The sequence below is a fragment of the Sarcophilus harrisii genome, chromosome 6, assembly GCF_902635505.1.
Source record: "Sarcophilus harrisii chromosome 6, mSarHar1.11, whole genome shotgun sequence".
NCBI lineage: Eukaryota > Metazoa > Chordata > Mammalia > Dasyuromorphia > Dasyuridae > Sarcophilus > Sarcophilus harrisii.
The window spans coordinates 196385712-196413056 of NC_045431.1; the positions used below are offsets into that span (position 1 = coordinate 196385712).

Genomic DNA, 27345 nt, shown 5'->3' on the forward strand with positions numbered 1-27345 from the left:
CACAAGCACATGCATGTACTAATTTCAGTATCAAAATACATTCATTATAAACTCAACAAGGAACAATGATTTAAAAAGGCAGAAAAGATAGAGGGAAGTCATAAGCAAAACAAACTTCAAATTTTGAAGATAAGTCATGGTTAGAAGAAGAAAGAAGGGATCAGAGTCAAGAGTTTTGTGAAGAGAGGAATGGCAGAGCAATATGAGAGAAGACCACTCCAATTATATGTTGCTAGTATTGATCAGATTCTTTTTTTTTTCTTTTTTCCACCACTTTCCTCTGTGAAAAGAGGAGAAGTGGGGATAAAGTGAAATTATTGAAGAGAGAGACCATAATCAATCAACAATGGAAGTAAATGAGATGAAAATGTAGAACCCAATATGTTGTTGACAAAAGAGGTAATATAACACATTGGTGAAAGAATGGCCCTCAAAAAAGCGACCCACACATGCAAAAACAAATGTTTGTGGCAGCTCTTTTTATAGTAGCAAGAAACTGGAAACTGAGGGGATGCCCATCAGCTGGAAAATGGCTGAATAAATTATAGGATATGAATATTATGGAATATTATTGTTCTGTAAGAAATAACCAGCAGGATGATTTCTGAAAAGTTTGAAAAGACTTACATGAACTGATGCCGAGTGAAGTGAGCAGAACCAGGAGATCATTATAACAGTGAGATGATTCAGGCCAGTTCCAGTTCAGTGATAAAGAGAATCAGCTACACCCAGAGAGAGAACTATGGGAACAGAGTGTGGAACACAACATAGCATTTTCACGCTTTCTTTTGATGTCTGCTTGCATTTTGTTTTCTTTCTCAGTTTTTTTTCCCTAGATCTGTTTTTTCTTGTACAGCAAGATAGCTGTATAAATATGTATACATATATTGGCTTTTAACATATATTTCAACATATTTAACAGGTATTGGACTACCTGCCATCTAGGGGAGGGGATGATGGGAAGGAGGGAAAAATTTGGAACAGAAAGTTTTGCAAGGGTCAGTGTTGGAAAATTACCCATAAATATGTTTTGTAAATAAAAAGCTTTAATAAAAAATAAATTTTAAAAAAAAGAGAGAGAATGGCCCTCAAAACAGAAGACCAACTGAAAGAAATTGTAGAGAAGGTACTAATCTACACTAATGGAGGTAGTTTCTTTATCCAGAGTTCCTCAAAGCTATGAAATCACATTTCATCTCCCTATCCAAGAATTAAAACTTACACTTCAAGCAAATTAATAGGAGGTACAAAGTAACAGTAAAAATAGATAATGGTTAAAGGAGACATAAGTGGTGCTATCAAACTGCATAACCCTTTGACACAATAAGTGATCTCTCAGCCCTCTAAGATATCAAGAAAAATGACAAGTTCCCATATAAGCAAAAATTTATAGCAGCTCTTTTCCTGATAGCAAAGAATTGGAAACTGGGGGGATGTCCATCGACTTGGAAGTATCTGTAACAAGTTATGATTGTGATGGAATACATGATGTGATGCAAAATGAAGTCATCAGAATCAGGAGATCATTGTACACAATAAATATTATCAATACTTACACACATCCTCAAAAAGTATAGTGCTGAAGTACCCAAAGGAAAAGTTAACCTAATTAGAGGAAAAATAGCAAAATTATAATTGTGGGTCCAACATGTCCTTTTACAATTAGACAAATCTAACAAAATAAATAAAAAAAGAAAAATTAAGGACCTGAGTGACATTTTAGTGAAGTTAGATATAAGTGTGTCTAAGCAATTACTGAAAGGAGAATACTTATTTCTCACCTGAGCTTGGATTGTATAAAAACTGTCATAGAACAAAAAAAGAAGCATTTAAACTTATATAATTACATTATGTTACTAGTAAAATATAATTACAAGCATTTAAATAAAAGATTCCATTTAGAAACTGATAAAAGAAACTGTACAAAACATTTAATTTCTCCAAAAAAGAAAATGAAAAAAAGAATACCCAAATTTGAAGGGATAATCCAAAGCAGTCCCATACAGGAAAGAAAGATCAAATATCCTGAACATGCAAATTTTAAAATGGTAACTAAAAACAAAAATAGAAAAATTTTAAACTGGTTATTTTAAAAAAATATAATTAAGTGGAAAAACAAAAAATATCTAGTTTACTGGGGAAAGGGGTATAGGATGAAGAGAAAACATAACAATTGAGCTTTCACAACATTCCTCTCCAAACAACTTTAAAATAACATACCTCAAATCAAATTCTGGAATGGCAGAGCCAACAAAAAATCATTGTAAGACATTTTTTGGAAGGAGAATCTGGGATGTTTGGGGTGCACATGATGGCAACACCAGTTATGGACCTACACCAGCAGTAGCAGCGCTGAAACCCCTCAAGCCAGAGATGGGAAGGGAATTAGGCAACCAGAGACTATCAGGGACTTCTATGCTGGGATGTGACCCAGGACCAGGTGCTGTTTGGCAGCTCCGCTACCTGTACCAACTTCTGGGCTGACGTTCCTGGATGAAAAGTAGCAGTGACCCCGAGGGAAACTAGTGATTATGGTCTTAAAGGGAAAACAGGTCCTGAGGAGAACAGCACTTAGTGAGCACACAGCCTAGAAAAGCAGTGGTCACACTGATACCAATTCACACCATCTTGGAATCACCAAAAACTTCCTTACTCCCAGAACTAGCTCTGAAAATAGCAGTGCCATTAAGCTGGAAACAGTAATCCCTGTCCCCTGTACCCTTCCACCCCCCAGCACGAACCCTGAAACAGGATTGGTTGAAGGTCAAGAAAAAGGCTGGAAAATGAAAAACAACAATCAAAAGAACCTGACAATAAAATGTTACTTTAGTGACAGATCAAGACATAAATGCAAAAGAAGACAAATAATGTCAAAATAGCTATAAGCTAAGCCTCCAAAGGAAAAAAAAAAAAGTGAATTGGACACAAATCCAACAAAAGTTCCTGGAAGTTGTAAAAAAATTTTTTCTAAAATCAAAAGTGAAAAAATAGGAAAATAAATAAGAGCAATGCAAAAAAAAAAAAAAATTGAAAAGACAGTTAATGGCTTGATAAATAAGCATAAAAATATAAGAAAAACACCTTAAAAATAGAAGTGACCCAAATGTTGAAAAAGACACAAACATTTATTGAAGTAAAATACTCCTTATATAAAGTAGAATAAACTAAATAGAAAAGGAGGTAAGCTCACTAAAGAAAATATTTCCTTAAAAATTAGAATTAGGCAAATGAAAACAAATAACACCACAGGACATCAAGAAATAAAAGTTTTTTTTTTTTTAAAAAGGAGAAAAAGAAAATATTAAATAACTCATCAGAAAAACAACTGACCTAGAAAATGGATCGAGAAGAAATAATTTAAGATTTCTTGGATTACCTGAAAGCCACAACTAAAGATATTTTATATTTTATCATATTTCAAGAAATTAGTAAGGAAAACTGCCTTATGTCCCACCAATCACTATTAGTAAGGAAAACTGCCTTATGTCCCACCAATCACTACTAGAAAAAGATCATAAAGTGAATATTTCCAGAAATATTAAAGGAAAATTTAAAACTCCCGTGACATAACATAAGACTGCATGCAGGTAGCCAGAAAGAAACCATTCCAATATCATGGAGCTACAGTCAGGGTCACACATTTAGCAACTAACACATTTAAAGAGTGGAGGACTTGCAATATAATATTCTGGAAAGGAAAAGAACTAGAATTACAAACCAGGAATAATCTAACGAGAAAAAAAATGAATATAATCCTTCAGGGAAAAAAAGGATATTTAATGAAATAGAGAACTTTCAAATCACTGATCAAAAGACAAGAGTTGAATAGAAAATGTGATTCTCAAATATAAGACTCAAGAGAAGCATTAAAAAAAAAGCATCAAAGAGAAGTCATAAAGGACTAAATAAAGTTAAGCTGTCTACATTCCTTAAGACAAAATAATTTGGGGCAGTTAGAACTTTACATAAACAGTGGGCATGGGAGTGTGTGTGTGTGTGTTGCCCAGATTAACAGAAAACAGAATATTTAAATAAATCTATCTTTGGAAAAAGAAATTAAGCCATAAATGAATTTCCTAAGAAAAAAATCTCCCAAACCAGATAAATTTACAAGTGAATTTTACCAAACATTTAATGAACACTCAATTCCAATACTATATAAACAAAAATCCAAGTAAAGGATTCCTGCCAAATTAGGTACACTAAATTAGATTTTAGTACCTAAACAAAGAAGACCAAAAGCAAAAAAAAAAAAAAAAGAAAAAAAAAAAAAAAAGAAAACTACAAGGTCAATTTCTCTAATGAATGTGAATGCAAAAATTTAAAAGAAAATACTACCAAGATTACAGCAACATATTAGAAATATGTGACAAAATAGGATTTATGCCAAGAATGCAGAAATGGTTCTACATTAGACAAATAAAACATCCATTCCTATTAATTATGAGAAAACAAAGGAATAAATGGAGACTTTCTTAAAATATAAGTCTCATTTTTTGATAGATGCAAGAACAATTATTAGATCCAAGAGCAAACTTTATCTGTGATGAGGATAAACTAAAAGCTTTCCTAATAAGATTAGGGTTGAAGCAAGAATGCCCATTATCACCACTATTATTCAGTATTGTATTAGAAATGCTAGCTCTAGCAATAAAAGAAACTGAAGGAAAACAAAACACTCTTTGCAGACAATATGCTAGTATACTTAAAGAACCCTAAAGAATCAACTAAAAACTAGATGAAACAATCAACAACTTTAGAAAGTTTCTGGATATAAAATAAACACACAAATTATCAGCAATTCCATATATTACAACAAAAACCAGCAAGCAAAAATAAATAAATTCTTTTTAAAATAAATGCAAGTCACATTAAAATACATGGGAATCTCTCTGCCAAACCAAGCCTAGGAATATATGAATAAAATTATTAAACACTTTTCACACAAAGATCAATCTAAACAATTGCAAAATACTAATTGCTCATGGGTAGGCAGAGTCAATGTAACAAAAATAACAAATCTACTTAAATTAATTTATATATTCAATGCTACATCAATCAAATTACCAAAGTATTTTACAGAGCTGAAAAACATAACAAAATTTATCTGGAAGAACAAAAGGCCAAGAATGTCAATGGAATCGATAGAAAATATTTTGAAAAAAATATTTCAGTGGTACCAGATTTCAAATTATATTACAAAGCAATAATCATCAAAACAACCTAGTACTGGCTAAGAATAGAGCAGTGGATCAGTGGAATAGGTGAGATATATAATACACAGTAATAAATGATCAGAGTAATCTAGTTTTTGATAACCTAAAGCTTTTGGGACAAGTACTTGCCATGTGACAAAATTGTTGGGAAAAACTAGAAAGCCATTTGACAGAAACTAAGCATAAACTAACATCTCCACTCTATCAAAATAAGGCCAAAATGGGTAAATAATTTAGACATAAAGGGTGACATTAGTAAATTAAAGGTGGAGGGAAAAATTTACTTGTCAATTCTATGGATAAGAAAAAAATTTATGACCAAGCAAGACCTAGAGAGGGGCACAAGAAATAAAGTGGATAGTATTGATTACATTAAACTAAAAAATTTTGCACAAACAAAACTAATGGAACAACAAAAAAAAAGGAAAGCACAAAACTGGGGGGAAATTTTTATAGCAAGTTTCTCTGATGTAGGCCTTATTTTGCATGTATATATACATACATACATACATATATACATAGAAGTGAACCAGATTTATAGAATTAAGAGCCATTCTTAAGGTGCAACTACGTGCCACAACATATAGAGCACAGGCCCTGGAATTGAGAGGACATGAGTTCAAATGTGGCTTCAGATATAATAGATATGTGACTCTAGCCAAATCACTTAACCCTGACTACCACTAAAAAAAAAAAAAAAAAAAAAAAAGTTACCCATACATATAACCTGTAAATAAAAGGCTATTCAATAAAAAAAAAAATTAAAACTAAATAAAATTTTAAAATAACAAACTTAGCTAATATGATTTTTTAAAAAGATTAAAAGAAAGAGACAGTGAGAGAAACCAAATGACTAGATTGAATTTATACCAGCAATACTGGTAGTTCAGTACTAGGAAAACTATAAATATTATATGCCATATGAATAAAAAAATTAAAATGACAATTATCCACAAGTTTAAGCACTTGACAAGAAAATCAACTCCGCTTTATGTTACAAATATTAAAACTCATAGAATGAATAGTCCATTCTGATTCCTTAATAGACTTAAATCATATTTACCTAAAACTAAAAGCTAACATTTTCTTTAATATAGAAATCCCAGAGACCTTAACCAATAAGACTAGTGGGGTATCAGTGTCAGCAGAATTATTTGGTATAGTTCTATGACTCAATTATACTAATAAAACAAAAAAGTAATAAACAGGGAGTTTACATAGACAATGGGGGGAAAATGATTTTTCCTTAAAGAACTAAAAAGTAAAGCAGCTAGGGATAAAAATAAATCCATGAAAAACATGTCTTTCTGTAGTTTTACTGACAAAACTCTGCAGGAAGAGCCAAAGAAATTTCTTTCAAAATAACTACAGATTATTTAAATTTTATGGGAAATTACCTAAGACACTGGACTTATACATATAAACACAAATACAAAATCCTCTTTATGTAATTAAAAAATTAAGTCATGAGGAAGACATCAATTGTTCATGATTGGGTAATGGTAATAAGAACTATAATAGTAACAACATCTACAAAACCAAACTCCCCATGAGTTTTCATCATAGAACTATAGAAAATTTTTCAAATTTCATCCAAGAAAGCAATTTGGAACTAAGTCCAAATCATTATAAAACTAGGTCCTTTGATGCATACTGGGTTTGTAATCTAACGAAATCAAAAAAAGATAAAAGAACCCACATGTTCAAAAATGTCTGTATCACATCTTTTAATGGTGACAACGAACTAGAAAATTAGTAGATGCTCATCAATTGGAGAATGGCTGAATAAGTTATGGGATATGAAAGTAATGAAATATTATTGTTCTATCAAAAAATGATACACAGGCTGATTTTAGGAAGGCCTGGAAAGATCTACATGAATTAATTCTGAGCAAAACAAGCATAACCAGGAACACTATTGTACACAGGAACAGCAAGATCATTCAAAAATCAATTATGACAGACTTGGTTCTCAGTGGCTCAGTGATACAAGGCAATCCCAATAAATACAAACAGACAAAACCATGAAGACTGAAAGTAAAGCAGCATATGCTATGTTCACCATTCCCCTCCTTTTCTTGCTTTTTAAAGTCCCCCCTCTTACAGTTTTTCTCTTTTGCTCTGATTTTTCTCTCCCAAATTGATTCATAAGGAAATATGTAAAAAAATGAATGTATATGTATAACCAAAAACCCCAACATTATTTTTACATGTAACTGGGGAAAATGAAAATTAAAGATAAATTTTTTAAAAAGAACAAAATTTATCCAAGGCAAGAAAAAGTCAAAAAATCTTAAGAGAAATAAGGTGAAAAGGAGCAGGCCTTAGGAATACCAAATCTACAAAGGAATAATCATCAAAATTATCTGGTACTGGTTAAACAACAAGAAAAGCTGATCAGTGGAACTCATCAGGCTCTTTTGAGAAGAGCCACAAACAACTGAATGAAGACAATAGCAGAGTTTTTGATAAATTCAAAGATGGCAACTATTGGGATAAGACTTCACTTTTCGGGGGGGGGACAAAAAACTGCTAAGAAAGTGTGTAAGTCATCTTAAACCAAGATCTCATTTCATACACCACAAAACCCCACACAGATACGAAACAGGTATATGAACACACAGCAACAATTAGAGCGAGATTGGCTATTTCATCAGCTCAGGGAGCTCTCAAGTAAGGAGAATGGCATCTTCTTACAGCAGAGAACTTGTTTTTAATGTATATTACTCTGGATGTACATAGACACATATCTATATACTACACATAGAGATAGGAACAAAGAGAAACAGGATTTCAAGATTTTTTTTTTTTAAGAAAGTAACATTTTAAACGTATAAAACAAAACACACAGGCTTACTATTTTTGTCTTCCCACTGTCAAGCTCTCCCCCTAGTTTACTAAAAAAAAAAAAAAAAAAAAAAAAAAAAGGACACATCTAACTGTCATAGTCCATTAAAGCAAATTCTATTGGCCATGTTCAGAAATGCGTATCATAGTAAATATTTTAAGTCCACTCATTTGTCTGGCACGATCCATCCTATGTCCTTTGTACTTATGATTTATCAGTGCATTATATTAAGAGTTCTAATGTCCTTGAAAGATGACTGAAGTAAAATCACTTTTATTACATTGACTCAAACTTCCCATGAGCAATTAATATTAAGTCTCCAATTATTTAAGAGTGTCATTATTTGTGCAAAAAGTGTTTCAGAATTGGGTTCATAGTTCATGGATATATTTTGATAGATACACTCACAAATATATGAGTTTTATAATTTATATTTTGTAAATTTATAATAAAATTTTAAGTTTATAAATCATAAATTTATAATTTATAATTATTTTGAATGAAATTTTACTTTCTAGCTTTTTCCTACTAGGTTTTGTTAATAATATACAGGAATGTAAATTGTTTATGTGGATGAATTTTATAATCTAAAACTTTCCTAAATTGGTGGTTTCAAATGATTTTTGATGACTCATTAGGGTTTTCTAGTTAAATCATCATAACAGCAGAAAGTAATATAAAGTTTCTTTTTTTGCCTCTATTCCTAATTTTTTTCTCTTACTGCAAAGGCTAGTATTTTAATCACTATGTTAAAATAGTGGCTTCAGTTAAGAATATCCTTGCTTTATTTCTAAACTTACTGGAAAAACCTCTAACTTTTCTCCATTACATATAATATTTTGTTCTTGGTTTTAGAAGGTATCATTTACTTTAATAAGGTAATATTTTTTTACTTTTTTTTTTTTTTACCATTTTTATTTTTACTATATTTACTGTATTATTTACTATTACATACTTACTATGCTTTCTAGTGCTCCAACATAAATATGATATATTTTTATGAAACCCTTTTCAAAAATGTCCATTGACATAATCATGTTTTATTTATTTATATTAATAACATTATTTGTCATATTCCTTATTTGTCATTCTTCCTTAAGTTTAACCACTCCTGAATTTCTCATATAAATGCAATCTGAATATGGTGTGTACATTTTCTAATAAATTAATCTATAGCCTATTTGCTAACATTTTAATGAGATTTTTCCATCAATGATTAGAGATATTAATTATAATTTTTTCTCTACTTTGTTCTAGATCTAGATATCAAAACCATATTTGTATCATAAAAAAGCAATTTATAGGATGTCTTCTTTTCCTATTAGTTCAAATAATTTGTCCTTTGAAATTGTTTTTTGAATGTTTACTTGTAAATCCTGTTTACCTGTAAATCTATTTGCTCCTAGAGTTTTTTTGCTTTGTTCAATATCAGGTAAGCTGTATATTTTTTATTTTTAAATATTAATTCATTGCATCTAGATCATCAGTTTTGTTAACATATAATTGGAAAAAAGGTTTTTTTTTTAAATTCAGCTTCTAAATTTAACAGTTTTCTTTCCATTTTTATTATTTTCAATTTTGTAAATCTGTTTTAATTTTTCGAATTTCTACTTTGTTGCTGGAGTGGGGTTGATTTGTTGCCTTTTTTTTTTAAGTTGTGTGTCCAAGTGATTGAATTTTTTTCCTTGCTTGCTAAAGCATTTAGAAATGCATAATTTCTACTAAGAATTTAGTTGCATCCCATAAGTTTTTCTATGTTATCTCATTATGGTCACTTTCTTCAATGCAATTTTCTATGATTTTTGTAATTTTTTTCTTTGGCATTGTTACTTAGTATACAGTTATTTGGGGATTATGAAAGATCAAACAGAAGACTTTATATTTGATCCTGAAAGTGACAGGGAGCAACTGGGTTTTACTGAATAAAAGGATGACATGATCAGATTCACATGATTAGGTATATCGTTTTGGTAGCTATGTGAAGGCTAGAATGGAACAGGGAGAGAAAAGGCAGGGAGAGCAACCAGAAAGCTTTTGCAAGACAGCAAGTGTGTCATAATGGGGACCTGCAGTAGAGTAGTGGTGGTGTGGAGAAGGGAGGAAGACATGAGAGGTGGAGGTCTAACTGGCAGAATTTGACAACAAACAAGATACTGGAGATAAGAGAAAAAAAAGTCAAAGGCCCCTGAGTTTTGAGCCTCCAACAATCAGAATAGTGTGGTGCTTTCGACAGATATAGAACAGTTAGCAAGAAGGATGATTTTGAAGGGAAAAACAGTGAATTTGCTTTGGACCTGTTGTAAGATGTCTACATAATAAGAGTCTCACAGTGTCATTCACAATTCTCTTTTTCTATTTCTTTGCATAAAGAAATGTTTATATTTACAATATTTGTGAAATTCATAGCAAAAAGGAATAAGAGTTCCATGCTATATACTTCAACAAAATCAGATATGGAAAGAAAGGTCCCGTATATGTCAAATATCTATAGCAGCACTTTTTATATTAGCAAAGAACTGAAAACCAAATAAATACCAATTAACTGGGGAAGGGATAAATAAATTGTGTGTAGTACATGAATGTAATAAAATATTACTGTGTTAATGATTAACACAAATAAAGAAGCATAAGAAGACATGAATTGATGCAAAATGAAGCAAGAAGAACAAAAAAAAAAAAATCCAATATATAAAATGACAGCAATGTAAGGGGAAGGGGAAAAAATCTGAATAGCCTTACAATTATAATGAAGAAGCTGACCCAAAAAAGATAAAGACATATGTCTCTCCCTCCCTTCTTTTAGGAGAAGAGGATTGTGAATGCATCAAAAGGCATAGAATCACTTGATAACACAGGTTTGTTTTTGAACTTTCTTTCCCCTTCCTTTTTTTATTCATTGTCATAACAATTGGTTCTCTAGATGGAGAAGGGATGAGAGATATACTGGGAAACGTAAAGCAAATAATATTAAATTTTTAAAAAGTTATTTTTGACCTTAGCAGCATTTTGATGTTAAAAAAAAAAAAAGATGGAGAACAGCAATCAAACTACAGCACCTCCTCTTTCTAAGTACAATCTCCTATACCTTAATCTCTCCTACTTCACCCTTTCCAAAGACATTCTTCTTTTACACTTGACTCTTGCTGAACACCTCTGAGGTAGCTGGGCTTCTCACCAGGTCAGCTTTTTCTCCTCATGTGCTGCTAGATACTCCTACTCACAAAACAATGCCTACTGTATTCATTACAAATTGATTTCCCCTGAAATGAGATCTTTATTACTACAATGCAATAGTCATTCTTTTGTAAATCATACATACTCCAAAAAGGCAATTCCAAATAGTTTCTTCTCTACTATAAACTCCTAAATAACTTTCTTATTCTGGACAGGGGATCCTATTTACTTTTACTTTACTGAGAAAATTGAGGGCATCTGTTAGAAGTTCCTTCTTTTTTTCACACTGCAAATCTCAAAACCCCTCATCATACTCCATTCTCTCCTTCTTTGTGCCAATTTTAAATAAATAGGTGGGCCTTCACTTGCCCAAAATAATCTCTCCTGTTTGTTCTCTTGATCCCATCCCCTCTTTTTTCTCTTCTTTGAGCTTACCCCCTTAAGAATCCAAGTCTTTCCTGATCCCTATTGCTGCCAAGACTTTTTCTTCCCAAATTACTGAAGACATTAACTTTTGAATTCATGTAACATTCATTTTTATCACTGTACCTCCAGGACAGTGCCTTGGCATGTAATAGGTGTTTAAAATCTGTCAAATTGAATGGCTAGGTCTTTATCACAGTCATTACATTATCTGTAGTGTGCCCTATAGTAAAGGAGTTTTATGGTAATATTCTCTGCTCATTTGGCGGTATGAAGTCACATAGAGAATGTAGGAAATCTGGCTCTGTCACTAAGCCAGTCAGTCACTTTTCTTCTTTGGGAATTAATTACCATGGCTACTGCTGTCCCTCTCTCTCATCTGTCTTTCAGAGAATCTATGAGTCAAAGGACCAAATAAAAATCTGTCCCTGACACCACCAACAAACATTTTGGGAGGACAGCATGGCATTTATCTTGTGACACAGATCCCAAAAGATTAGCCATATTTCCCCCAAACATTCTAAATTTGCCCAAATGGAGACATACACTGAATGTACACTAACAGTTCACTAAGAGAATCAAATACAATGGGTTTACCTTAATCATAGTAGAAACTGAATGTATCTTCTTAAGATTCTTCATAATAGTGTCTGTCAGATCTGCCACAGACAAGCCAATAGCCCAGGAAGCACAGCCTTTAAGTTTGATCACATCATAAGCACTGTAATTAGAAGAAATTTTTAAAAATCAAGTCCTTATGCAATCAGGTTAGAAAAGCATCTATTATCTTAATCACATTTTATTAAAGTCCACTAACTACAACTGATTAGAAGCATGAACCAAAACCACCAAAAACTACTAAAGCTGAGAAAGACCATAATACTTGAATATCAAGTTCAGGATATCCTCTACATTATTGGCAGCCATGACAAGGGAAACAGCAGCAACTGAGGAAGAAGCAGAAACAAAAACCACAACCCAAGTGTCTAAGCAAAACACTAAACAGAAACCCCCAAATAAGAGACCCTTTCCTATTCAGGCCATCGCCAGTCACCACTGGATTCTGATGGCTCTGGAGGAGAGTGAGACTGATGACTTTGTGCAGCTCTGCCTCAGTTAAATCCAAGTCACCACCCTTGTGATGTCACTGGTCCTTGAGAATGAAAGAGGAACAACTCTTTTCTACAGAGCCCTTCATTCCCTGTGTGGTATGAAGACATTATTCTCTTTGGTTCCTCCCTAACCTCTCTCTCTATCCCATCCCTAACCCTTGTTTTCCTCCCATAACTTGAGGAGAGGCCCCCTTACCACAATGGCACATCAGTTCCTAAGAGTGCAGTCTGTCCCCTGAAGGTCAATGTCCTGTTACTTTGAAGCAGTAGCTGTAATTCCTCTTGTTAAAGTTTTCACTTTTTTCCCTTTCTTTTTTATACCAAACTGGCTATTAAATCCTCTATATCTAATAACCAATCCTAGCCTGGTGCTACATACCCTGCCAAGCAAAGGTTATAGAAATGATCAAAAAACAGTCATTACAGCTTGCTTTAAGCTACCAGGTGTGGTGATCAGATTTTATATCTTTGCACCTGAACTTGTTCTTAACTGACTTCTCTTACTACCCTAAGCCTCAAGTCAGTCTAACTCTTGTCCACAGTAACAAATTATCTAATAACATCATTAAATTAAAATCATCATCTAAAATTTCATCCTAGAAATTCTTTGCCAGGTTTGGTTACATTCATTTTCTTTATTTTGCTAATAATTTTAATACCCAGCTTAATCAGAAAATGATCCTGCCTCAGATTTCAGAAAAAAAAAAAAAAATCAACCCTATATATGTATGTGCTGTTAGAAGCAGGATTAATTTTATTTTATTTTTTTGCTGAGGCAATTGAGGTTAAGTGACTTGCCCAGGGTCACACAGCTAGGAAGTGTTAGTGACTGAGACCAGATTTGAACTTAGGTCTTCCTGGCTTCAGGGCTGGAGCTTTATCCACCATACCAACTAGCTGCCTCTAGCAGGATTCATTTTAAAGTCAATTGACCAAATGTTAAGAACCTGACCTTGCAACCAACTTTTTGTGGAGATTTCCACACTGCTCCATGTCTTTACTGGTTCCTACATCCAGGTTCAAACTCTTCAGAGAAGCACCAGCAATCCCAGTCCACACAGGCACTAAAAAAATTATCCAACAATATACTCATTCTCTAGCATCAGGTTAGTTATATCTTCCCAAACACTATAATAATTGTCCTCACTAGTAGTACTCTCTCTTCATTCTAGGAGTCCCTCTGTAGTCAAAAGAAGAATAATTCTAAAACTGCTAAATAATACTTCTGAAAGCCACCTAGGTATTTTATCCTTAAGGTGAAAACCCGAAGATCTGGAAAACAAAGTTCTGAGATCTGTACTGAGTTGCTAACAAGATGATCCGATTATTTTCAAGTTATAAACATATGTTATTTGCACCCTTTTTCCTTCACATACTTTTCTATAGCCAGGAACTTTTTTCTGGAGCTTTAATTGAAGAGACTAGGAAAACATAATCCACTGTCAATTAGCTAAGGGAGTATTAATATATTTTCCTTTCTTCCTAAGCCTTATTTTATGACATCCCAGTTCATGCTTGATTAGGGTTTGTATCCAGTAGGTTCTTAGTCTTTATATAAAGTTATCACTGATCTCCCTTCCCATTAATTCTCTATATATGTCTCTGATCATAATATGATCCTCTGGCTTTGCCTTATCAAGTTAAATATAACTTTATATAAATTTATAACTTTATAAATAACTTATTCAAGTTAAATATAAATCATATACTATTGCTTCAACCAGTGGTTAAAAAAACTACTCAAAACATATGTTCTTATTCATATGCCTGGTATACCCAATGTTTCCAAGCCTTAATTTTCTCAAAGTATAAAAATTTCTTCAAAGAATCATTGATAAGTCTTGTTTACATCATCTGATACAGATCAATTACTTTCACAAAATAAATTTCAGTAACCCTGTAGGAATAACACTTACCAGAACTGTCTCCATGCTCTCCAAGGACCCACCCATGGTAACTATTAAGAGTGGATATCCATCTTCTCCCCAATTAAGAGACGAAAACGGGCAGTGTCCAGGTTACAGCCACTTCCAATGATGCAGTATATGCTAAAACCACTTAACTTCCAGGCGACATAAGTTAAAACATCCCCTGGGAAGAAAAAATTCAAGTTTGAAAAAGACATCAATCAATAAAGAAATAAGAATTTGAGTGCTTTTACATATAGTGTGCCAGGCAGCTATATGCTGGGAATACAAAAACAAAAGTCAAACAAGTTTCTGGCCTCAAGGAGCTTACAATCTAACAAGGGAGATAGTACATATGTATATAAGTACATTATAAGATGGAACAAAGCAGACATAAAGTAGCCCTGCTTGGGAATGCAGGGCTTCCTGATGAAAGTGTTAACTATATTTAACTGATACTTTTTTTGCCCATCCAAATTAAGAATAATAAATCAGTTATGCGAAAGAGGCATGAATGGGTCTATATATTCAATTTATGGGTGTTTCTCATTTCCCTCTTATTTTTGGAGATGTTAATTTCCCTTATCCTACATGATAAATACCTTCCCCCAGTCTATCATTTCTATTTTACCTCCTGACCATGGGCTGTTCAGAAGGCTGAACTCCCTCCTCAGCTTGTTCATGGTTATAATTTGAGAGGCAACTGGAATTAAGTGACTTATCCAGGATCACCCAGTTAGAGGTTAACATTTGAACTCAGGAACTCTTGACTCAAGGCTCAGTGCTCCATGTGCCTAGCTGCCCTCCCCCACCCCGCCAATATGTCTTTAAAGAAATGTGCAGAGGGGTGAGCAGAGAGCATCAGCACTGGACCAGGAAGACCTGAGTCAAATCCAGGCTCAGACACTTGACACTAGCTGTGTGACCCTGGGCAAATCATTTAACCCTGACTGCTTTGCTAAAAAAGAAAAAGAAACAGAAAAAAAAGTCATGTGTGGCAAGATGGCGCAGTACCCAGTGTTGGTACTTAGTGTTTGTTCTCAGCCTTCTATGCAGAGTACCATTTAATGCTTCAAACTAGCACTTGGGGGCTGTGGGCTACAAAAGGACCTGATTCCATCTCAGCATGTCATTCCCAGTTCCTCCTTTGGAGCTATCTTCAGAAACTGATATCTTCTTCAATCAATCTCCCTTGCAAGAACTACTTGCTCCTGAGTATTGTTCAGACTCCTCACTCGGTTTTCAAATTCCTCCATCATTTACTGCTAACTGCCCTTTCAACTTTATCTCATTAGACACCCTTACCATGGCACTAAATTTTCATGCCAGAGTCCACATTTCCTTTTTTCTTTTTTTTGTTTCTGAGGCAATTGGGGTTAAGTGACTTGCCCAGGGTCACACAGCTAGGAAGTGTTAAGTGTCTGAGACCAGATTTGAACCGAGATCCTCCTGACTCCAGGGCCAAGACTATATCCACTATGCCATCTAACTGCCCCTCATTTCCTTTTGTGGCAAAATTACTAGCTAATCATAGAAAAGTAGAATCAACAGTATAATAGAGTAGGCTCAAGCACTGGTTAAATAGCAAGACCCAATAACTAGATAAGATTAATGTAGGGAAAAGTCTCTACTAGAGCCCCCAAGAATTGTCCCTTAATGTGTTCAGATTCCACAGTGAGACATGCAACTGTAGAGTTGCCAATACTGATCTCAGACATTTATAGGGCATTTTTGACTTTGCATGTTTTACAGCCATTATTTCTGAGCTTTACAACAACCTGTATGGTAGGTAGTACAGATATTATGTGCACTGGTATAGATGAGGAAACTGATATTCTGTGAGAATTTGTGACTTGCCCACAGTCACAGAGCTTCAAAGGTGGAATCTGAACCTGGGTCTACCTGACCCCAAATCCAGCAATCTCAAAACTTGAGTAAACAAAATCACAATACCCAATATTTTATTTTTTCAATTAATGTAAGAGTTTTTTCAACATTCAATTTTGTAAGATTTTGTGTTCCAAATGAGGTTCACTTCATTAGAGAAGTGCTTTAATAAAGTGCTACTGCCTCGAATTCTGCCTCAGTCTTTTATTGTAGGTGGGAGAATTTTAATCAACACAGGAAAATACTGACAAAAATGGAGCAGCTCTATAGGAAAACAGACAACATAATGAAACTGAAAAAATTACATATAAAGATCAAAGAACTAGGGCTGGCTGGTCTGAATAAGAGAAATTTGGGAGGGGTTGTTAAAGGTTAAAATGCAATGAGTGGCAGATTTTGACTTGAAATAAAAAATAATTTAATAATTAGAAGTAACCAAAAGTAGAATGGGCCGTATCATCAAAAAATCACTTGTCTTCCTTCACTGCAGATCTTCAAGCAGAGGCTGGAGTCACTTGGTCAGTATCACTATCAATATGAGCTATTATTATTCCATCCCTGATATGGGTCAAATAAAATGACTTAAATTTCTTCCTATTCCGAGACTTATTTAGTAATTCTGTCACTTCATCTCTTTAAACCTTACTTTCTTCATTAGTAAAATGGACAAATTTATAATTCCTATCTCAGTGCTGTTCTAGAAAAAATTGTTTTGAAAACTTTACAAATGTTATATAAAAGCCATTATTAATATATAGTTATTTACTTTCCTTCACTCTCTTAAATAAATCACATCATTTTCTAAATCCTGTTTTATCATTTTCACATCTCTTCTTCTGTTCCTAATACACTCACCCTAGTTTTCAAGCCTTTATCTCATCATGTAATACAATCCAGTTCTTTCTGCTTCTAGTTTATTTCTTCTTCAATCCATCCTTCATAATGGTTGTCAAATAATTTCCTAATTAGCATGATCACATGATTTCTTTACTCAAAAAGTGGCTCTCTTGTTTACAAAATAAACAGGCATTTATTTTATCTATTTATTTATATCCAATACATAAATATACCTTTCACCATCTGCCTACAACTTAATTATGCATATACTCTCGGCTCCAAATTGGACAACCTTTTGTTGTAGACAAGTCTATTGTTCTAGTTAAATTCTCTCCTTCTCTGTCCTTTGTTCACATCCTTGACTATCCATCTGCTCCCCTTTCTTTAAGGTTCAATTCTATCATTTACTTTGGGCAATTTCAAAACTCAGTTCTTTCATCACTAAAATTAGCATTAGGAAGGCTGAACAAATGACAAAGGGGTAGGTTTCAGAAAAAAACAGGGAAGAGATAAATAAACTTATGCATACTGAAAGAAGAACCAGGTGAATAATTTACATGGTAATGGCAATATTATAAGGATAAATCAATTGTGAAAGATTTAGTAACTCTGATCAATACAAGAATCTTCCATCATAATACCAAAGGACTCAAAATAACAAATGCTATCCAACTCCATATAGAGAATTAAGGGACTTCAATTAAGTGTAAATTCAAACCTTTTTCTTCCTCTTTTTCTTTCCCCCCCACTCTGAACAAGACTAATGCAATAATACCTTCTGCAAAATTCATATATATATATATATATATATATATATATATATATATACACACACACACATATACATATATGGTTATATATATATAGTTTTTACATATAAAACAATATATGTGTGTGTGTGTATATATATATATATATATACACACACATATATCATATTGTATTCTTGTCTTCTCAATGAGTGGGGTATTAGCAGGAGGAAGTAAAAGAATTTAAAATTGAAAACAAAATTGAATTTAAAAATGTAAATAAAACCAGAGTACAGAATTATATGGCCTCTAAAATCCCTTTCTTACTGAAATGAAGTGGCTGCTCTTATGTGAATTTTTCTAGTCTGAACTCTCCAGCTGAAAGTGATCTCACCTCTTCATAACCCTGAAGTCATTTTTCTTGACTCTTTCTTGCCCTTATCAATTTCTTCCTCTATTTGAGTTGGATTAATAGATTGAAGTATCCAACAGATCAAACAGGTCTGCAAAGGTCTATTTCCTTCACTTTTAAGGATGAGAAAAATAAGGCCTAGAAAATGTAAGTGGTTGATCAGAAGTAATACAGGTAGTGGAGACCAGATTCTATCTCCAAATACAAGGCTCTTCCCTGAACGTACAACATGCAAGTAATACAGGTAGTGGAGACCGGATCCTATCTCCAAATACAAGGCTCTTCCCTGAACGTACAACATGTAAGTAATACAGGTAGTGGAGACCGGATCCTATCTCCAAATACAAGGCTCTTCCCTGAACGTACAACATGCAACCTTCAGCACCATCATCCAATCAGAAGCTCCTTGAGTCTTGGCTTTCCAACTTCCCAGCGCAGTACCTTAGATGGCAAGCAATTGATGTTTATCAAGCTGAATTGGCATGAAAAGTCATTTGCAAAAAAAAAAAAAAAAAAAAAAAAAAGTCATTTGCAGTTACTGCTTATCAGCCTTATCACTTTGTGATCACCCCATACTGTTTCCATCAAAAAAAGTCTTCCTTTCAGTCATTTCATTAATGTTTGAACACAACAAATGATAGCACACTTTTATTTTCTTGGGACTGGTTTAGCTGGTTCCAGTGCCTATCTGGTGGGACCCACTGGCTCACTGGCCCAAGTCACCAGGGCCAACCACTAAATAACTGCCACCCAAAGCCAGGTAAGCCTAAGAGCCTTGGGAATGTCAGTGATCCTGAACTGCTGCTTCTAAGCCAATCTCCACTGCCACCAAACTGAGAAACAAGTTGCTGGGAGATGTTTAGGTAAGTGCTAAGGCCTTCACTTCCCCAGAGCTACTGAAGTCCCTGAAAAAAGTTATCAGCACCAAAGTCCATGGTACTATTTAATGTGGAAATGACACTAAAGATGTTTTGCTGTTTGTTGCATGCATAGGCATTTCCTTCTAACTAGAAGCTCCTCTATGTGTTTCTCCGCCATTAGAAGGCCCTGTCTCCACTCTTCTATTTGTATCCCCAGCACTCAGCACAGGGCTTTGCTTATACCAAGTGCTTAAAAATTCTTCTTTCATTCATTCATTCATTTAAGTTCCAGCAAGATTTTTCTTTTGAGAAAAAAAAAATACAGCAAATGGATAAAAAGTCAGACTTGAAGCCAGGAAAACATGGGTTTAAGTCCCACGTTTGACACATGCTACCTGTGACCTTGGGCAAGACATTTAAGGTCACAATGGTTTAAAGACTACAGCAAAACTATTGCAGAGTTGGTTTCAGCTTGTACTGGCATTCCTTCCAGAGTGTTGACATTACAGGGCAGTTCTTATCCATTTCCACTCACACATCACAATTTCGAAAGCCTGAGTTGAATATGCCTGACTTATGAATTATATACCTGAAGACAAGAGTTCAAATTATCTTTTTTAGAAAGGGTACTATTGAAAAAGGGCTTCCATAAACAATTCAAACCAAGTCTGACCTGGACTGCTAACAATAAGTATTATGCAGTTGGGGCTGTACTGGACAATACTTGGAATCACTGACTTAAAAATTTCCACATTTCCATAAACCAAGTCAAGCTGACTTTGTGTCTTTTCCTGGCATATACCAGCCGTGATGATAATCAGCTTCGAGTTTGCAGTCACTTTGTAGTCTATGGAGAAAATGTTGAATAGAAAATTGAAAATAATTTCACTGTTTTATCCTAAAAAGTTTACTCCTTACCTGTGTTACTCATATTTGCCCTCTTTACCCCTTCTTCCCTCCACCACCCAGTCACATAAGACCCATTAACTAAGAATTTTTTTGAACTTCCCAACAGACTCTTCTTTTACATATGTCACACCCTTTCAGCAGTAACTGCTGTCCCTTCAGGCCTCTTCTGTAAGGCAAGTGAGAATAGTAAACAAGAATAATGGTTCCAACTCAACTCTCAAAATACACATACCCTCCCCTACTTGCAAATGTAGCCGGCAGCCTTAATCTCTACCTGCTCCCAAGGAGAGCTAGAATATGAGATTTTCTCACATTGGCCAAGTTTAATTATTTTAGTTGGATGGCTATTGGGCATATGTAAGTGTGGATAAGAAATCTTAAGATGTAGGAATTTGTGCTTTAATTTTGTCCTACAGTTAAAATAAAATGTATTACTTTATTATGAGACTTAACACTGGGAAATATTTTAGCTATTATTCAATATAGTCCCCTCATTTTGCACAGGCAGAAACTAATGCCTAAAGAGGTTAAATGATTTGTCACAAAAAGTATTAAGTAATGCAGTCAAGATTCAAAAGAAGCCTTTTGATTACAAACTCAGTGCTTTTCCCATGACCCCACAATAATAATAATGACAATAACAAGTCATACTTGGGTCTTACATGTAACATACATGGTACTTTCCCAGTCTTAAAAAATTATTCCATCCATTAAACATGCTAAAATGTTTGTGTTCATTCATCTATCCTTTTTCAAATTTTTCCAATTAAAAGATGTTTATAATATTCTAGTGGAAAAGAACTTATAAAAACTATAAACTAAAGCTTAATGTTTTATAATGATTTGTACTACCAGATAGTTGATATCTAGATAAAACAGAGGACTATTCACATTCATTGTTCTCATTCCTTGTTCATATCTTAATTTTTTAATAACAGTAATCTATGACTTAATAACTTTTTATATAAAAGTTAATAACTTAATAACAGTAATCTATGACTTTAACCTGTGCCAGAGACAATCTTTGGCATGTTAATGAATTGGCTGCCATGTTGAAGATCCATCATCTGTCCCTTTACTATGTTTTCATCAGCATCTACAAGGGCAAGTTGATCATCAGTTAACTCCTGTAAAACACATTTCATTAAAAAGAGAAAAAATAAATATTTGATATTTTTAAGGATAAAAGGGAAATTTTTGAATTGATAATCTAGGTTCAGCCAACAAGAGAAAAATAATGAGAAGATTATGAAAAAACAAATACCTTCAAATACTGAAAAGGCTATCATATAGAGATGTGCGTAGATTTGTTCTGTGTGGTTCCACAAAGTCAGACAATTAGCAAGGAGTAGTAGAAATTAAAATTTCACTAAAACAAGAGTCAATGAGAACCTCAGAAGTCATCTCATCCAACCCATGGACCTGAACAGCCATCTCCTCCCAACATTCCCAAAAGGTGATCATCCACTCTCTATTGAAGACTTCTGCTTAACAAAGAACTGGTTAAGCAGGCAAATTCACTTGGAACAATTCTGTTTGGAAGTTCTTACACTGTGTCAAAATCTATTTCCTTATCATTATTACTCCCTAGACTTAAGTCACACTAAGAAATTTAAAATAATGAAAACTTTTAGGGTTTACAAAGCACCTTACATTTCTCACAACAAAGATGCAAGTATTCAAGCAAATTGGCCTGAGGCCCTATCAATTAGGGCATTTCCTGCAAGGATGTAGATGTCTGTCCAAATCTCTAGAATGTCCATTTAACCAGCTATACCTCTTTCTTGCTTTCTCTTGACATCAAAACAGTACCATGGCATACACTGGCTGTGTGATGTTACCCCTTGTCCAAATCATGAGACCAACTCATTTCCTCTTCAAATCAATCATTTCCCTTATTTCATTTTATTCCTCAAAAATTTCTTGTTAAAGAGGTTTGGCAATTGTTAATGCTGTAAAGTTACCCATGTATATATCCTGTAAATAAAAGGCTATTAAATAAAAAAAAAAAAAAAAAAAAAAAAGAGGAAAAAAAAATTTCTTGTTATATGTTACTAACTATGCACATTCAGCATTTGCCTTCCCATTGTCCTCTGCATGATATATATAACAAGCATTACTGTTATGCCACAGTTCTCTTTTATTGTCCTGACTCAGTTTCCCTAATTATCCTGACTCAGTCCTGCTTCGATTTCCCTGCTTCTCAGTTCTGCAAAACCTCCCCTCCTTCTTTATCAGAATACTTGATAGAACATCAGAATGCCTCTCCCCATCCCAAGCTATTAGAATATCAGATACTGTCTTATCAAGATGCCTCTCCCCATGTCCGGGGTGCCCCCCCCATTCTGTCATCCCCATTTCCAGTGGTTCATCCCACCCTGTCAGAGTCCCCTCCCCGCTCTCGGCACCCTGACTCCGCCCCTGCCTCAGTCTACCCCCTGAGTCTGAGCCATGTGTGTATATGTCATTGAGCACTCTCATTGTTTGCTGGATTCTTGGAGACAATAGTCTCATTCAGTCCTGGGACCAAACTATGGATCCAATTGGTCCCAGTATATCTCTCCATTTAATAAACTATTAAATACTCTCTAATTTATATCTTGCTCAGTTTCTCCGACATTACATTTCCATCTCCATTTTCTGGTCCTTGGAGGTTAAGTGATTTATTCAAAGCAACAAAGCTACTAAATGGTTAAAGTCAAAAATTTTAACCTAACTTTAAATTCCAAGTTCCAATGATCTTTCACCTACACCTAAGAGATACAAGAGAAATTAAATGCCTATCAGCATACAATATCTTGATTCAGATTAGTTTAGATTAATGCTTGGATTACAGAGTTGATAATATATGGAGGACAAATGATAAAATCTGTCCAATAAAAAATAAATGGTCTCTAAAGTTAGTAAGTTTTCTGTCATAGTATTTAAATGGGATAAATGGCAATTGAACATTATGGGATAGTGGATTACTTGGAGTCAAGAACTGGGCTTCAAGTTCTTCCTCTGTTGCATACTATGACTATAAGCAAGTAACTCAGCATCTAAATGAAAATTAACTTTTTTTTGCCATGGACCTCTTTTGATATTTTGGTAAAGCTTATGAATCTCTTCTCAGAATGTTTTTAAATGCATAAAATACTCAGGATTTCAAGGGAAAGTAATTATACTGAACCATATACACATGCATATTTATATATTCAAAGTTTATATAAATATATAAATGCATAAGTATACATACCCTCCCACATATACAAAATATTTTTATGTCTGTATATGCATATATACATTTATATATATATATATATATATATATATATAAATACATACACACACATATACACATATACATAAACACCCCCCCACCCCCCCCACACACACAAGCAATAAAAGTCATAGGCCCCAAGATAGGAGCCCCTCCTTTAAAAGCTTCAGGAAATCTCTAAGACTATATATTACAGGTGAATTGCTAAGCTGCAGCACTGAAAGGAGCTTCCTATATTAATGAAAATACAGGTCCAGCCTCCAACATTTCTTCATCTCCATGTCTTCTACCAAAGACCTTACAGAAGAAACATCTTACTCGAGAGGGCCTAAAATAGATTTCTATTTGCTTCCAAGAATCTATGATTCCATAATTAGGATATCACTGCCCTTTGTAAGGAAAGGACAGTAAGCCCTAGTTAATCAGAAGGTAATACATAAACACTCAATTACAAACTTCTAATTTATGATGTATAATTTTAGAATAAAGCACTTTAAACTTAAAATTGGAATTCAGTCTAGCAGCTGTAAGAGGTTTCTACATGATCTTCATGCTTCGCTGGGATACTTTCACTGCTCAAAAGACTTTAAAAAGTTTGAATCACATAACAATAAGGGAATCATTCTCAAAATCTCGAGGAAAACTCGCACATCACAGCTAAACATTGGAATGAGTTTTGACTCTTGCATAAAGAGAATCACAGGACACTGGAACTAATAGTGACCACTAACAGAGACTAATAGGAGTCCAATCTCCTAACTTTACAGGGAAGAAAACTGAGGCCCAGAATGCTTAGTGACTTGCCCAAGGTCACACAGAAAGCAAATGGCAAAACTGTAATGTATATTCATTTTCCCTTTTTATATATTGTCTAATTAAACAATGGAAATATTAACTATATGATTACTATTGATCAGTAAGATCGTGAACAAAAAAGGTTGGAGAAAAGAAACAATCACAACCCTCATTCACATCGCAACTGAATGATGCATGAGGGGATGGGGTAGGGATATGAAGAGCAGTTTTTAATATATAGAGTCTTATCACTATATAGAAAAAACTGTTGGCGGCTGACATCAATGGCAATGCTGCCAGGGACAACATAAGATACCCAATGTCTACCAAAAATTTTTATGAAAAGAGGAAAAGAAAACACCAGGACACAAAACCTCTACAGAAGGGAAAAGAGAGAACAAAAAAACCAAAAACTGAGATCAAAGCGGCCAAGCACTTCTCAGCCGACAACCTAGGTCCTACGAGTTCTAGACCAGTCGCCAGCTTGTTTTCCATTGTGTATGAGTCCCCGTCCGCAGTACTAGAGCTCCACAAATCCGGCTCCCTTCTTCTAGGAGCTCACTTACTCTGATTAAAACACTGATGGCACGTGCCATGCCGACTGGACCAGCTCCTATGACGGAGATCTTATAATGGGGAGGAGACTCTTCCTTAACGAGCTTCTCTAGCAGCCGGTCTCAGACAGACACGTCTTGGAAACCTGCCAAAGTAGGGAAAAAGCCCCGTCACTCGGGTGTGGTCACTTCCGTGCTCCAGGCCAGACTCCTTGGGAGCCCCAGGCGGGAAGTGGGTGCGACCACGGAGCCCGTTCCCAATCTGTAGCCCTCCGTCCGAGACCTGCCCGGGAGAGGCCGCCCCGGGGCGGAGGGCAAACAAGCGCTGGGAGCCGGCTCAGGAAAGCACGAGAAAAACCCGCGCTCCCACTGGGGAGCGGTTCTTCACGCCAGCCGAGTCCTTTTCGCGCTGTAATAGAAACACTATTAGCTTCATTCTACAACTAAAAGACCAGGGGCTCGGAGCCCAAAGCAGAACCCGGGGCCGAGGTTCTCCCGCCAATTCAGGCGGCTGGCGGGGCCGGCAGGGCCCGAAAAGCTGAGGCAGGAGGGAGCGCGCCATTCGTCCACACAACGGCCACGTGCCGGGCCGGGGCCTCCTCCTCTGCCTCCGGGACCACGCCCTCCCCCCAACTCACGGGGCTCGGAGGCCGGGCCACGTCCGCAGGAGAGCGCCGCAGAGTGCGCGGCCCGGAGCCGAGCGTGGGCAAGGGAGGGCCACCGCCCCGCGGCCCAACCGCCCGCTCGCCCTCAGGGCCCTGCCCAGCCCCCGCACGGCGGCCCTCTCCTACAGGCCAAGGGGGGGGAGAGACTTCCGTTGCCCCGCCCTTACCTGCTGCGCCTGCGCAAGTCCCTTTCGCTCACGCGTCCTGGGCGGGGGGCGGAGTCGAGGCGCAGACAACGTGGGAGCTTCGTCTGGGCCTCCAGACACGGCCGAAGGCCAAGGTTTGAGTCTCAAAATTGACCACGTGGAACGAGGCCTCCCACTAGGCCCTGCCGTGATACCGTTAGAGGGGGAGGCTATACCTGTGTATGTTTAGCTACAATAGTGTTTGCCCACTTAGACTATCACCTCCCGCACGTAGTTCTAACTCACAATGACGCAGTTACAAAGTTCTCGTGATTCAGCAGCTTTCAACAAGTGCTAAGAATTTGTGACCTCTAGATCTTTGCGTCCTCCCAGTTTAGGGCAGGGCTTCTTAAACTTTCTCTACTTGCCTCCTGCTGGCCAGAGAGAGCCTGAGCCGACCCCAGGGATACGGCTATAGAAAATGGGTCTGCAGTCACACGGTCGCTGGCAGGGAGTCGCACCCGAATCCGCGCCCCTCCCCCACCCGGGCTCCCTGGGGAAAGCCGCCGGAAGCTGGGCCCGGCCCCCAAACCAGAAAGCTGGGAGCGGCTTCTTTCTCCCTTACACAAAGCCCAACGTGCCCCGGAGGAGGGGGCGGCCGGAGCGCAGCGCCGCCCCCTGCGGCCCATCCCCAGGCCTGCAGAAGGGCCCGGCCCGACGGCGCCGTCGGGCCCGCTCCGGACCTGAGCCCGCCTTCTCCCCGGTCCCGTGCACCCAGCACCCGAGCCCTACGTTCCGTGCAATTAGGCCAACAGATACTTTGCGGTGGTGCAACGGTCATTCAGTTGGCTCAATTGTCCGCCAGAATCGGTGTTTTCTGGGGTTTTTTTATCCTGTTTTCGTTGTGTGCTACAAATGAGGGTTTGTGAGGGGGGAAATTTTGAGAGCTTTACCCCTTGCCCCTTTCCGAATTACTGTCGACAAATTGTTGCCCACCCACAGGTGCACTTATTTGAGAAGGGGAAAAAAGAAAAAAAAGATAAAAGAACCACGAGAAAGGAGTGAAAAAGCAATAAAATGCCTATTTGATAGAAAATACCCCGTCTATCACCCTAGTTTATTTAAGTCTACACGTGAAAGAAAGAAATGTGAGGAATAGTTATCTTTTGACTTTTTTCCCTCAGAGACCAAAAACATGGCAATGTCTGAATGCCCACAAATTCACCAGTGCATCTAGCTACAAAAGACAATTCTAAGCAAGGTTAATACTGAAGTGAAATGAAAATAAAACAAAACAAAACAAAAAAAAAGCTTTAAAAAATATGTTTTCACCTGCAACTGTCTGGAAGTGGATATCAGAAATTGAATGTAAATCAAAGTACACTTTTTAAAATTTTATTTTTATAGTTTTTTTATATGTTTCTTTCAGGGCTTTACTAATATGAAAATTTTTTAGCCTATGTCAAATTGCTTGCCTTCTCAAGGACTGGGGAGACAAAGGAGGGAAAGAATTTGGAAGACTTCAAAATTTCAAAAGATGAATGTCAAAAATTGTTTATACATTTAATTAGGGAAAATAGAAAATATTAACATAAACAAAAGTTCTTAAC

The 27345-nt window shown here is 35.8% G+C and overlaps 1 protein-coding gene across 1 annotated transcript in view; it reads right to left on the bottom strand.

Moving 5' to 3' along the window:
• LOC100922669 (L-lactate dehydrogenase A chain-like) overlaps window positions 1-25074 on the bottom strand; it is a 30177-nt gene extending 5103 nt beyond the window's left edge. Inside the window, 7 exon segments of the mRNA XM_031941917.1 lie at window positions 12259-12382; window positions 13726-13837; window positions 14690-14735; window positions 14737-14864; window positions 20099-20272; window positions 21341-21458; window positions 24958-25074. Of these exon segments, the coding sequence (XP_031797777.1) occupies window positions 12259-12382; window positions 13726-13837; window positions 14690-14735; window positions 14737-14864; window positions 20099-20272; window positions 21341-21458; window positions 24958-24987 (732 nt within the window). The 5' untranslated portion in view covers window positions 24988-25074.
• Between the last annotated feature and the right edge of the window lie 2271 nt (window positions 25075-27345).